At 43.9% G+C, this 12,757-nt stretch overlaps 1 protein-coding gene across 17 annotated transcripts in view; it reads left to right on the forward strand.

Moving 5' to 3' along the window:
* Positions 1-12,757, forward strand: part of EPB41L2 (erythrocyte membrane protein band 4.1 like 2) — a 202,585-nt gene that overhangs the window by 184,838 nt on the left and 4,990 nt on the right. For all 17 annotated transcript variants that reach the window (XM_037045741.1, XM_037045743.1, XM_037045742.1 and 14 more), the window contains one exon: positions 1,707-1,817. In XM_037045741.1, the coding sequence (XP_036901636.1) occupies positions 1,707-1,811 (105 nt within the window). In that variant the 3' untranslated portion in view covers positions 1,812-1,817. The remainder of the gene's footprint in view (positions 1-1,706; positions 1,818-12,757) is intronic.

Here is a 12,757-nt window from a genome sequence, read left to right on the forward strand (position 1 = left end):
TACTTTCCCATGAGCATCATTTATGTTTTTGCTTTAACAGTTACACTGCTTTCATGTAGCTAGATCTTTGGAGTGAATGTAAACTCAGAAGGATCTGATAAGTTGCCTGTAGCTACATTTGGCTCCTGTCAGAGCTTGTCCTTCCCAATTTGGATTCCACAGACCCGCATGGGGTAGGCAGTGTTAATCATCCAGTCTCCCTCCTTCCTCCATATGCATAAATGTAAGAGCCACGCTCCGGTCCCCACTGGAGCCCATATACCGGAGCACTTTCTGCCCTTCTCTGAGACAGGGGCCCTGCTCTTCTCCCCACTCCAGTCTTGCCCACCAGTCCTCCTGCTCTCCCCACCCAGCAAACGCTGTGCTCTTCCTCAAATTGGAAGCTATTCCCTCGCCTGGCTTCTCTCTTGTCGTGATACAGGTCCCCTAGTACAAATCTGAGCGCCCGCCAAGTGTTTTCCAAGCTTCTGTTGCAAAAGATTTTTGATGTAAAAGTTTCTGTTTGTAGTTGTGCCGTTTTGTGTGTGCGGAATGAGGCCCAGGGTCTTGCTCGGTAACCTGGCAGCTGACAGAAACTACGTTCCGCACAAGAAGTGCTGTCGTCCTCTTAGGCAGGTGGCAGCATCAGGGGAAACTGCTGCTCTTTTGAGATGTGAATTTTCCCTATGAGTTAGGGTGCTCTCTGGCCCAGGAGAGTTCCTTTTGTGTCTTAGAGATACAGCCTACATTTCGAGTGTTGTTCTGTGGTGTTTCTTTTACTTTTTCCAAGACCTTGTTAAACATCTTTCCCCTCTGAAAAACAGGATCTTCCCACTCTTCCGCAGTCTTTCCACTTCTGCAGTGCTCACATACCCGTGCACGTTCTGATAGAAGGCGGAGAGGCCTTGTGGCTGTTCACAGCCTGGTCCAGACAAGAGAAGCAGCAGCAGAAGGACACCCGGGGTCCCGCTGCTGCCCTGCAGCCCCTCAGCAGGGTGGCCTTGGGGAGGACCCATGGACTGGTGCCTTCAGTGCTCAGCTGTAAAATACGGATCTGTACTTTCTGACCTGAAGATTAGCCTGCCCATTGTGTGTCAGCGTCTTTGCTGCAGTTTTAGTTGTTCTTTGCCTTTGATGTTTATAGATATTTTTACTGCAACATTTTAGTTCAGTGAACATGTTACTCAAACAGTTACTTGAGAGCCCAAGAGGGCAGGGGTGAGTGAGGCTTTGTTATGCACCCTTAGGGTTTCAGGCAATGGGGCAGCAGCAAGTGTGACTTGAGTATGCAGGGCAGGCACTGGGCTGGCTGCTGTACGTCACCCCTTCCATTCTTAAAACAAGCCTTAACATGACCTGTGCAACCTACACATTAGGCTTGAGTTATAGGTGCAAATACTCAGGGGAGATCCGTTCTCCCCAAGTCTCGTGGTGAGGGCACAGCTGGGATTCAGAGCCAGCTTATTTCTTCCACATTATTATTTAAAAATAGATAATATCTTCCATATATTATCTACAAATAGACTGGAGAAGTGGGGACTTGGGGAAGTGAGAAGCATTCTCAGAAGTGAACAGTGAGCCCATTCAGATCTTCCTGCTTCCTCAAAAGAAAGCAGTAAAACCCTCATAGCTCGAGGTGGAATCCCAAGTGATCCGTACGCTTGTGTTTTGCGTCCTGAGAAGGAGCTTATTCCTCCACTGACAGTGCTCTCTCCTGACCCTGGCAGGCGCTGGCGCAGGCCATCAGGGAGGCCAGAGAGCAGCACCCTGACATGTCGGTCACGAGAGTGGTGGTGCACAAAGAGACTGAGCTGGAGGAAGGGGAAGACTAAGTTAAGGTAAGAGCGCCCCTGTTGTCCAGTGCCTTCTTGTGACTATTTCGTGCTCTGAACCTGCTGAGGGATGTGGAATGGACTTCCATGTCACAGTGTCTGTCTCCTGTAGTCCCATTTGAGTTTTTTTTTTTAGATATGCCTTTTGGGGATACCGTTTCTTTCTTTCCTTCCTTCCTTCCTTCCTTCCTTCCTTCCTTCCTTCCTTCCTTCCTTCCTTCCTTCCTTCCTTCCTTCTGTCCTTCCTTCCTTCCTTTTCTTTCTTTATCTTTAGAGGGGAAGGAGAGAGGGAGAGAAACATCAATGTATGGTTGCCTTTCGTGCGTCCCCTGCTGGGAGTTGGCCTGCAGGGAACCGGCCTGCAACCCAGGCATGTGCCCTGACTGGGAATTGAACCGCGACTGTCTGGTTCGCAGGCCCTCGCTCAATCCACTGAGCTACACCAGCCAGGGCCCCCATTTGAGTTTTTAACAGTGGTATCCCCAAGTACATCTGCTCAGATTACCTGCATGGAGTCATAAACTCTCCACCAACGGGCGTATGGTGTGAATGACTGCCGTGTGTTAATAGCTGCCAGTAATTGACTTTGCAGGGTGCTTTACTACTTAACAGCACGCTGGTACCGTTACCCTAATTAACGGTCACAATGACCCTTTGAGGAAGGTGCTACTGCCTTCATTTAGATGAGGGATTTTATTGCAGGGGTCACAAAGGGAAAGATGAGTTAAATCCTTGTAATGTAGACATTAATAATGATATATCTGAGAATGAACCATAGAAGGAAATGATTTCTTTGACTATATAAAAATGTAAAACTTTAATCAAATCAACAAAATCAAAAGTAAAAGGTAAACGACAACATTGAATATGCCCAGCAGAGGGAGGATTAATAGCCTGAACATAGCAAGAATGCTTATATGTCATCAAAAAATTTAAACACTTAAGTAGAAAAATGGGCCAAGGATTAAGCAAACAAACCACATAGAAGCCAAGTGAACATTAACAAAAACATGGGTTTATGCACTGTTGCGTAAACCTGCGTCAATTAAGAATTTGATGCGCAAGTTTTCACTTGTAAATCTGGCAAAGTTTGTTTTTAGCCAGTGTTGGGGAGGTTGAAGGAGGAAACATATATTCATGTGCTGCTGTATAAAGTAGTAATACTTTTTGGAGCACAATTTGGCAAAAATCTACATTAAACATGTCTATCATTTATACCACTTTTGAGAACTTAAATACACAGAGATGGGTACAAAGATTTAACTATACACGTCTGTACCGCATTTTTATCTGTACTACAGTGGGGGTTGCTTGCACCTTCTGCTGCCGTTGTTATGTGATGACTAACTACAGCTGTTGAAAGTTGTGCTGAAGAATTCTCAATGAGATTGTAAATGTTCATGATGACATATGTATTCAAATTTAAAAAAGCAGATTTTATCACCCGGCATGTGTATTAAGATTGCTTTCTTGTTTTTAAAATGACCCATTCATTGATCAGTAATAGATAAATGCCCCACAGGGGTGGCTGGTCACAAAACACACATCACACACCTTGTGGCAAGGCCAAGTGCTTTTTCAGCACAGGAAGTGGGGGGTCCAGCTGTTGCACAGCCTTCTCTCTGACTTTTTCATTTTGCCAGTTTGATAGATTTGAATCTGTCAAAAATCACGATGTTTTAGTCTTGCCAGATCTCAAACTATGTGACATTGGGCAAGTCAGTGGGGATGGTTCAATCTACCTTTCTTACTTAACTCATAGGACTTATAAGGGTAGAATCAGATAATGAGTGAGAAATTAAGAAACACTGGGTATTTCTGCTCTGAACTCTATGAATCAGTAGTGACCACTGTGAATATTACCAACACCCCACCTTCGTTTGTAGCATGTTCATACATTTTAAAGTGATTTTGTTGTACCAGTTATCCCTGGCATCTTACGTGCGTTTTTGCATTGGACACACACACACACACACACACGGCCTTTGAAGTCTGCTTATCTCTGATGTCATCTTTTTAAGCAACCTTGTTAAACATATTTGGGAAGCTAAAGTATACATTCACATATAAGGTGAGCAAACTAGATTAATTTGGAAAAATGTATTCATTCATTCAAAAAACATTTGAATGCTAAAATGTGCTATAGAAGGGCTGGGCATTGAGAATGCAAGTTGTCAAAATTGGTAGAAGAAACAAAATACATACTTGAGCTATTATTTAACCTATTACTTGAGAAACAAAGTTTGAGCTGAAATCTTAAGGAATAGGAGTTACCTCATTGTCACAAGTCATTTTAGCATCCCATCCCCTACCCCACCCCTCACCAGTTGCAGCCTGTTTCCAAACAACTTCCTTTGCTGGTTCTGGTCCGGGCAGAGAAGAGTGCGTTTCTACTGTTTCAGCTGCCCTCTGGCTGCCTCCCAGGGTTGCACAGGGGCAGCAGGTGGGCCAGGCAAAGAGCAGCCCCAGGACAGAGTCCGAACGTCAGAAAAGCGTAAACAGCTGTGTGTCTGGCCTGGCTCCCCCTTTCAGATGTGGAAAGCTCTCCTTCTGACCTCACCTCCCCCTTTGGAGTAGTTCAAGCCCTGATGGAGCATTGAAAGTTGGGAGTGGCGGTGGGGGTGGGGGTGGAGCAGACAGCGAGGTGGTCTGAGGGCAGTCTGCAGTGGACCGAGCCTCCCACGTCTGCGCTCTCAGCTGGGTGTTGGCCAGCCATGGGGCAGAGGAGCCAAATTCAGATGCCGTGAACCAGGAAATGCAGACTTCAGAGGAGCGCCTCACTAAATCTTTGTAACCTTTTCTTTTTGTCCCCTTATGGACTAGTCTGTCTTGTCAGTTTCTCATAAATGCATATTTATGAGCCCTCAAATGGACACAAAGTGTCACTGACCTGTTGCCACTGGGATGGTGTTCCAGGCAGTCCTGATTAGGAGGGAGAGGTGTGCAGGCTGGTGGTGTGGTCTGTGTAGCCTCGGAAAGAATGAGCCCCAGCAGGGGGAGCTCATGACTCTGCTTCAGTTGTCTCTGCGAGCTCTTCGGCTCCAGAAGCACTCATTGATGCCGGGTAAAAAAGCGAACACCACCTCCTTTTCATCTGAAAGCAGTGAGCAGCCTCTCAGCCACTCACTCACTTTGTTCGTTGATTTGCTCATTATACAGCTCTAAATGGGGTGCCCATTAGATACCTTTTACTGTTTGACTGTGGAGATTTCAAATCAAGAAGGGTCACATGCATAGGCAGTAGATCAGTGGTACCAGGGTAGTTTCAAGTTTTATATGTTCTCAGCTGAGCTTAGTGGGAACAAAAAGCGAGGTCTCTAAATCAGAATGGGGCGTCTCTCTTGAGCATCAAGGTGTAGGAGTTAGCTCTGAAGAAAGGTGTGCAAGGGGACATTCCAGGCAGGACATGGTGCTATGAACTTGACACTCTAGGAGCAGTGCAAAATCAGGTGTCCTGGGATTGCAGAATCACTTGTAGGAGAGTGAGGGGACATGAGAGGACATGAGGGGAGGCAGGGGCCCCATCATAGAGTCTTGTAAGCTGAGCTGAAGAGACTAAACTTTATCCTGAAAAGCTGAGGGTATTCCTCCTGTACTTGAGAGGTGGTAAGTAGGTGAAGGTTTGTGACTGGGTGACTGCATGACGGTATGCACGTTAGTAAATTGAGTATGTAGATGAGCAGGGGAGAACTGCAGATAACGCCAGGTTTGTAGGTTGAGCAAATGAATCAATAGTGGTACCTGTAATTAGTCACAGAATATGTGCCTTATTTTTCATGTCATGTGTGTTATCGTCAGTCCTCTGCCATGTCTTAAAAGTGTACTTTTTGTTCTATGGTACTTTATAGGAGAAACCTATATGGTACTGTACTTTATAGGACAGTTTTATAGGAGAAACCAACTGTCATAGGAGTTATGGAGGAAGCCTGAAAGGGCGTCTATAAGGCCCCATCTTTTGCACACACAATACTTAGGTAACTGGAAAGTTACCAGATAGTGGAGCATAAAGTGGAGCATAGCAGATTTGGGGTTCGGCTCTACTCTCTAGTTGTGGGGCCTGGCTAGGGTACTTCCCTTCTCCATCTCACTTCTGCCACCCGTAAACTGTTGGTGAGAATTAATTTACAGAGGGGTCTGTTTCAACACAGGTTGTAAGAACTTTTTGTAACATATAGTCAGCCATGAATTTTTTTGGCCTTAAGAGTTAAGTAAAAACAAAGTCTCTATCTCAAAGATGTGACTTTGCAAAATGTCTCTCATGATGAGGTACAGGAGGCAGCTGAGAGTTGAGGGAGAGAGAGCAGTACAGGCTTGGATGGGGAGGCGGAGAGTTGAAGGTCGTCTGAATGTGTCATCTGCTGATGAAGCCTTTGGTTTCAGTGGTGTCACCCAAGACCAGGTCGGAGTGTTGGTTGAGACTTGGCAAGCAGAGGGCACAGAAGAGGAGAAGCCAGAGGTAGGAAGAAAACAGGGAGAAAGGGTGTCAGGAAAACAGTGAGAGAGGATGACTTCAAGGAAAGAGTGATCGAGTGCTAAACACAGCAAAGAAATCTAGTGACTGTGTCCTCTGAAATTGTTGGAACAACGAGGGGGCTTTGTCAGAGCTACTTCAGTCAAGAAGTAGTGACAAAGCCCTGTAACAGGTTGAGGCAAAAGGGATTTTCCATGGAGAGTGCTTTCAAGAAGCTGGAAAACAGTAACAGGGCCTTTGGCTTTTCTGTCCGCTCTGCCCGCCTTCATCTCAGAAGATGGAGAGCATCTCAGTGGGCTTCGCAGAGCCCCCGAACGCGTGCTGTGATCACTGAAAACCTGGCAAATCCATCGTTCCTCAGATGCTCTTACACACACCGAGTCCCAGTCCCCGAGCCACAGTAAATACCTGACTAAATTAGTGGCGTTGCTTTCTGTGCTACTGTGCATTTATGAACACCAGTTTTTAAAGATAATAATGTGTTCAAACCAACATTTCAAAGTCAGGGTGCTGTTCAGAGCTTCAAGATGAACTCACAAGCCAAATAGGAAATTAGCACCAGCTATCTGACTGACTTAACGGGAGAAAACCCTGTTGGCCGAGCCGAGCTCTAGCTAATGGTAAGCTACTCATTTACACAGGGGCCCTGGTGGGCACCACCCTGTTTTCGGAAGAGGAACACAAGCCTATGGCCTCTTGGTGACTGTTTTCAGTTCAGGAGGTCTGCAGGTGTGTTGTATTCCTAAAGTGAGCGTTTTATTACAACTTAGTTTTTGGTTCAGTCAAACCTCAAATGAGGACTCCTTGTCCATAGAAATCAAAAGCCATTTTGGATTTAGTGAGTTTTAAGCATAGCCAGTTTTCACTCTGGAATGCTGTGGAATGTTCAGTTTGAATAAATCTGGCGGCTGCTGCCAGTGAGTGGGTTGCAGTGTATTTGAACTACCCTCGTCGAAAGAGGACCCAACGCCACTGCTTCCGTGGAGGCGTAGCGCCTGCTGCTCACTAACCCCCGGGGTTTGCCCTCAGATCAGATCATTACCAACCTATCTTTGTTTGTTTTTTTCCCCCTGGTAATAAGAAAACAGAGGTTTTATTTATTTTTTTTTTTTAAGGAAAAGACCAGAGAAAACAAAAGTGACCAATTAATTCCCTTGCTCGTAGAGATCATTCCTTTTCACTGTACAATTAGATATGAACACACACACACACACACACACTCACACCTCAGTTTATATATCATGAGACTAGATTCTGTTGTTTGGCTTGCTCTTTTTCTTCACTTCACAGTGCATTGTAGCCCTGGCTGGTGTAGCTCAGTGGATTGAGCATGGACATGTGAACCAAAGGTCGTCAGTTGGATTCCCAGTCAGGGCACATGCCTGGGTTGCGGGCCAGTTCCCAGCAGGGGACACACGAGAGGCAACCATATACTGGTGTTTCTCTCTGACTCTTTCTCCTTCCCGTCCCCTCTCTCTAAAAATAAATAAATAAAATACTTTTGAAAAAACCAGTACATTGTAGATACCTTTCCTTGTCATTACCCCATCATTTTTCAACAGCATTTTGAATGGGTGCATGATGGTCCCTTAACCCCTATTTAGATTATTCCTCAGTTTTCACAAATTATAGTTATGTTTACATTCTGTGTATTAATTTCATTGTTTCTCTAGGGCAAATATTGTCTACAATCAGACCTGGTGTGCCACCAAGGATTTTGACATATTGCTAAATGTCTTTCTTAAAGGTTCTCAAAGTCATATTCCCACTGGCAGTTTGAGTAGCCCTGTTCCCCCAAGCCCTTGCCCATGCTGAAGATTGTATAATTTTAAAAAATCTTTCCTAATCTCATGTGGAAAGAGTATTTCCCCTTCATTTTTAAATTGTATTTTGTTCATTGCTAGTGCAGTTGAAATACACACAGAAACACCTACACAACCCATATATCTTTGAATTGCCAGTTTGTGTCTGTGTGTTTTTCTATTTAGGTGTTTGTTATCGTTTATCTCTTACAGGTTTAAGGTTATTAATCCCATACAAGTGCTGCGTATTTTCCCCAGTTTTTTATTCATGTTGATGCTTAAAAATGTCACCAATAAGGGGAAAGATGGGCAAGACAAAAATCTACAAATGAAAGACATGCATGCAAGTCATATCTAGAGTTTTCTTTTTCAGCCAAAGCAGTTTTTTTTAAGTTTTTTTTAAAAGATTGTATTTACTTATTTATCTTTAGAAGGGAAGGAGAGAGGGAGAGAAATATCAATGTATGGTTGCCTTTTGTGCATCCCCTCCTGGGAGTTGGCCTGCAGGGAACTGGCCTGCAACCCAGGCATGTGCCCTGACTGGGAATTGAACCTCGATCCTCTTGTTTGCAGGCCCGCGCTCAATCCACTGAGCTACACCAGCCAGGGCCAAAGCAGTTTTTTTAAGAATTTGAATTAATAATGCCTAAGATGGGAAGATACCCAGCCATTTGGGGAACATCGGGAGCTCTGCCAACACTGAGCCTGCTTTCTCTTGACTTCCGGCCGAGCAGGGGCTTCTGCCCTCGCACAGGGAGGGGCCTCCCGGTCACCAACCTTTTTTACGTTGCGGTCCTTAGCACCTGGTCTCCTAGCTCACTTGTTACCCTCCCAGTCTCTCAGGTGGATGAGGTACCGGTTATTCCCTTATTATATCCCAGTCTAGGGCATATTTAAGAGTATGGACATTTTAAAGAATATTTAATTTAGAAGTACAGGTAGAGCATCTTCTCTCACCCCACCCTTTTTAATGGGGAGAAAGAATTCTAGAGATTAACTTGACATAGTCAGTTATACTGGAGAATCACAAAATACATGGAGCCCAGTATAATTTCATTTATCTCAAGAACTTCTCTAATGTTGGACGTCCCAGATGCCATTTTTTGAACATAGACATTTTTGTGTGGCCGTAGGAGGGAATTTTGCTATGGCAACTAGTTAATAAGTGTGTGTGTTTCTGTACGTGTGTATTTTTAAGATAACTCCTGAGGATTACATTCCAAGGACACGTTAGCCCTACGTTTATTTAACTCTCACGTGTCAAAATAGTTGTTAGCATTAGAGCAAGTGGGAATGGAGACCTGTTCTGGTCAGAGTTGGTAGCCAGGACCCAGTGTGGGCGTCGGGAGTTTGAAACGTGCCTGTGCCAAGCGGGGATGTACTTCAACTACGAAAACAGCACACTGGGTTTTGGAGGTGTAAGAAAACGAGGTAGACTGCTATGTCAGAGAGTTGAGTCTAGAGAGGAATTCTTTTGATTGTTACTGCCTTTCTATAAGGAAAATTTTAAGTGAAAACTTAGCAGGTTCTGTTTATAAATGCTTCAAAGATGGTTTTCTAAAAGGTGAAGATTATGTTACTGTTTTTTAAATGCAACTTTTATTTGATGGTACAGAGAAATGTCTTCTCAACTCTACTTATCTTGTGAACCTGAGATTTATAAAGGCTAAGCTTAGAATACAGTATATTAAGTACAATCTTAACCGTAGTGCATTTCTCATTTAAAAGAAGCGTTAAGAGTTTGTGGAATGCTTTCATAGCAAGCTCCCACAAGATGTGAACCTAGAAGACCTGACTGTAGCTTTCGGGCCAAATAATAACTTCTCTTAGAAATGCTTCAGACATTAGGGAAAAACTTTTTTTTTCCTTGAGAAGTAAGAGTCCTTTTGGGATTTTTCATAGATGTAGTTATTCAAGAAAAGAGAACAGGAAAAAAAAGTTTTTCCCCTTAAATTGGGAGATGAAAGTAATGGAGAAGACAGGCAGTGGTACTTTCTTCCTAGAAACAGTGCAGTTCAGTTTTTTTCTCTCCCCAAGCCTCTGTTTTTGTCTTGCCTTGAAGATTAGATTACTTTAATTCATGGATTCATTAATATATTTTGTGGACCTGCATGTTCAAGGGACTGTTATGGTTGGTATAAAAAGACAAAAGAATAAGAACACGTATGCAGATGGTATACGGGGTAAAAAAGTGTACTTTTCAAGAGAAACCTGGATAAAGGGCTATGAAAGTGAACAGGAGAAACTGTCTCTGAGTGGCAGATCAGGGAGGAGCGCTCTGATGAATGATGACTGGAGAGGGTTTGAATGATGGAGAGACAGGGAAGCCCACGTAGAAAACCAGTAGAATGGATATCAGGAAGAGCAATCCCTACATTGTAGCTTTGTGTTAAATTCCCAGCAGACCTGGAAGGATTTGTCAAAAGCAAGTTGCAGAGGGTATTACATTCCAGGTTAGCACCTTAGTTCAGACTTAGCTCTGCAGCTCTTCTGCATAAAGTGTTTGAGTCTGCGAAGAGCACTGTCCTTCAGTGAGATGTATTCATCAGTAGTGATGCAAGATTGATTGAAACCATGCTAGATGAGATGAAACCGTTATATTGACTCAGGCATTACTCATGGAGAAACTGAACTGGACATCTCTATCTTTTAGAGTCAAATTGAATTTCATTTGAAAGCAAAACCAAGAGTGAAACCATGTATAGGAATCTATTAAAAGAATATTAGCTAACATTTTTTGAGTGAGTGCCCATGCTGTGCCCAGCATTATTTGAAAACTTGGCCATTTATTATCTGAATTAGTTCTTGCCATCATCTGTGACGTCGATGAGGACACTGAGGCCTGGAGAGCTCTGTCCCTTGCCCAGGTCACACAGGGGGTGACTGGCACTGCCAGAGCTGACCCTCAGTCAGTTTGAATCCATGCTAAGTATTGTTTTGCCCAAGAATCTGTGATCGGATTCTTTCAAATAACAAACTCCCAACCATGTACTTGAAACACGACTCATTTTAGAAACATTTAACATGTACAAAATGTTTTTGAGGTTACAGCTATGATATAAAGCTAAGTGAATGGGTCAAACCATATTTTATAAAAGTCATGGTTCAAAATGAGGTAAAATTGACAGGGTATTCTAAAATTGCTACATGGTAGTTATTCTTTAAGGAGAGTGATTTGAATGTGTCCGGCATAAAGATTCTGTAGAAAAGTTCCTGATAGCTTTAAAGAAAATCCATTTAATTGTCCTGAAGAAATCACTGGTAGCTCCCCCTTTTCTCACAGGAAAGGCATTTTAACTGGTTTCAACACACACAGAGAGGGAGCTCGGGCCATCACGGAGTGAACAGGAAGGGCACGGCTCTTCCTGGAGCCTCCTCAGAACAGGAGGCAACCTCAGCTGTGCAAAGACATGCATTTTTTTAAAAAATGGAAATTTTGGGAAAGCATCTCAAAATAGGCTTTCACCAAAGCAGAAATACTTAAGTGACTTGTTATTCAGCAAACTTTGAACTGAGTTTTTGTCTTTGAAGTAAAATTGTGTTAGTGTGTATGTTGTCAAGCCCAGTGTAGTTGGCATTCAGAGGGGACAGAGATCGGGGCTCCCAGCCTGTCCTGAAAGACCAAACTCTGAGTCGGGGTCTCAAAGGGCCCACACGGGAGCCTGGGGAGGGGAGAGTGGTACCAAAATGGCGTTAGTATGTTCAGGCAAACCCACTTGGCCAAATTATTTGTCGTGTAGATGGTGAGTGTCATGTGCACAAAAAGGGGAAACACACAAGGTTCAATTTTCCCCTCCGTATGTAGCCGACACACATAAATATCTGTGAGAGAAGGAAACAGCAATAGGTTGGCGATGAGCAGATTCAACATAAGCGGTACTGGAGCTTCGTGGCCTGGGGACCACTTTACGTTCCTGCAAACGACTGAGCTGCTTTTATGTGAATTGCGTCGTTTGGGATTCACCACATTATATGTCACAAACTGAAATTTACCATATTATAAATCAGTTTTTAAAATATGTGTTAAGCTAAACATACTTGCTTAGTCTGAAGAGGCTACATTACTGTATGATTTCAACTATATGACATCTTGGAAAAGGCAGATGAATTGATGGTAGAAAGATCAGTGGTTGCTACTGGTCTCATCAGAAGAGATTTTAAATATTGGGGGGGCTATAGGAAGCTCACAGTGGCCAAAAGATAATTTTCCAAAATTCTAATTTTTATCTGAAAACTTGAGTTTAATCATTGGCAATGAGTCGCTGTTTGTTGTTTCCCGTGAAGTCACAGTCTCACTTCATTTTCAGGAAAAGGCCTGCCAAATATCCAAATTGAACAGCACAGTTTGTCAATAATTCTCTCAAGGAAAAAGGTATTTTATGGGAAAAGTGGCTTCTTTAACTCACAATTCTAACATTTGCACAGATGGGCGTCGTCTGGACACCCGCCGCTCCTCCGTGGGCAGTGCCCTGTTTCATGCGTGCTCCCCACTTCACCGCGCAGAAGGGCGAGGCACGGCCGCGGGCGGTGAGACGTAAGAACAGCGTCCTTACTAAGTGAGACTGGCTTTCTTTCTATTTCACTGCGAGAGCCCGGAGGGCAAAGACAGTTTGTTTTGTGCCTTGACCTGAGCTAAGGTGCCAAAGGGTTCACTCACCATCCTTGTGCTACTG

This window comes from Sturnira hondurensis, unplaced genomic scaffold (assembly GCF_014824575.4).
Source record: "Sturnira hondurensis isolate 20B ecotype Veracruz unplaced genomic scaffold, ASM1482457v3 Scaffold0004474, whole genome shotgun sequence".
Lineage (NCBI taxonomy): Eukaryota > Metazoa > Chordata > Mammalia > Chiroptera > Phyllostomidae > Sturnira > Sturnira hondurensis.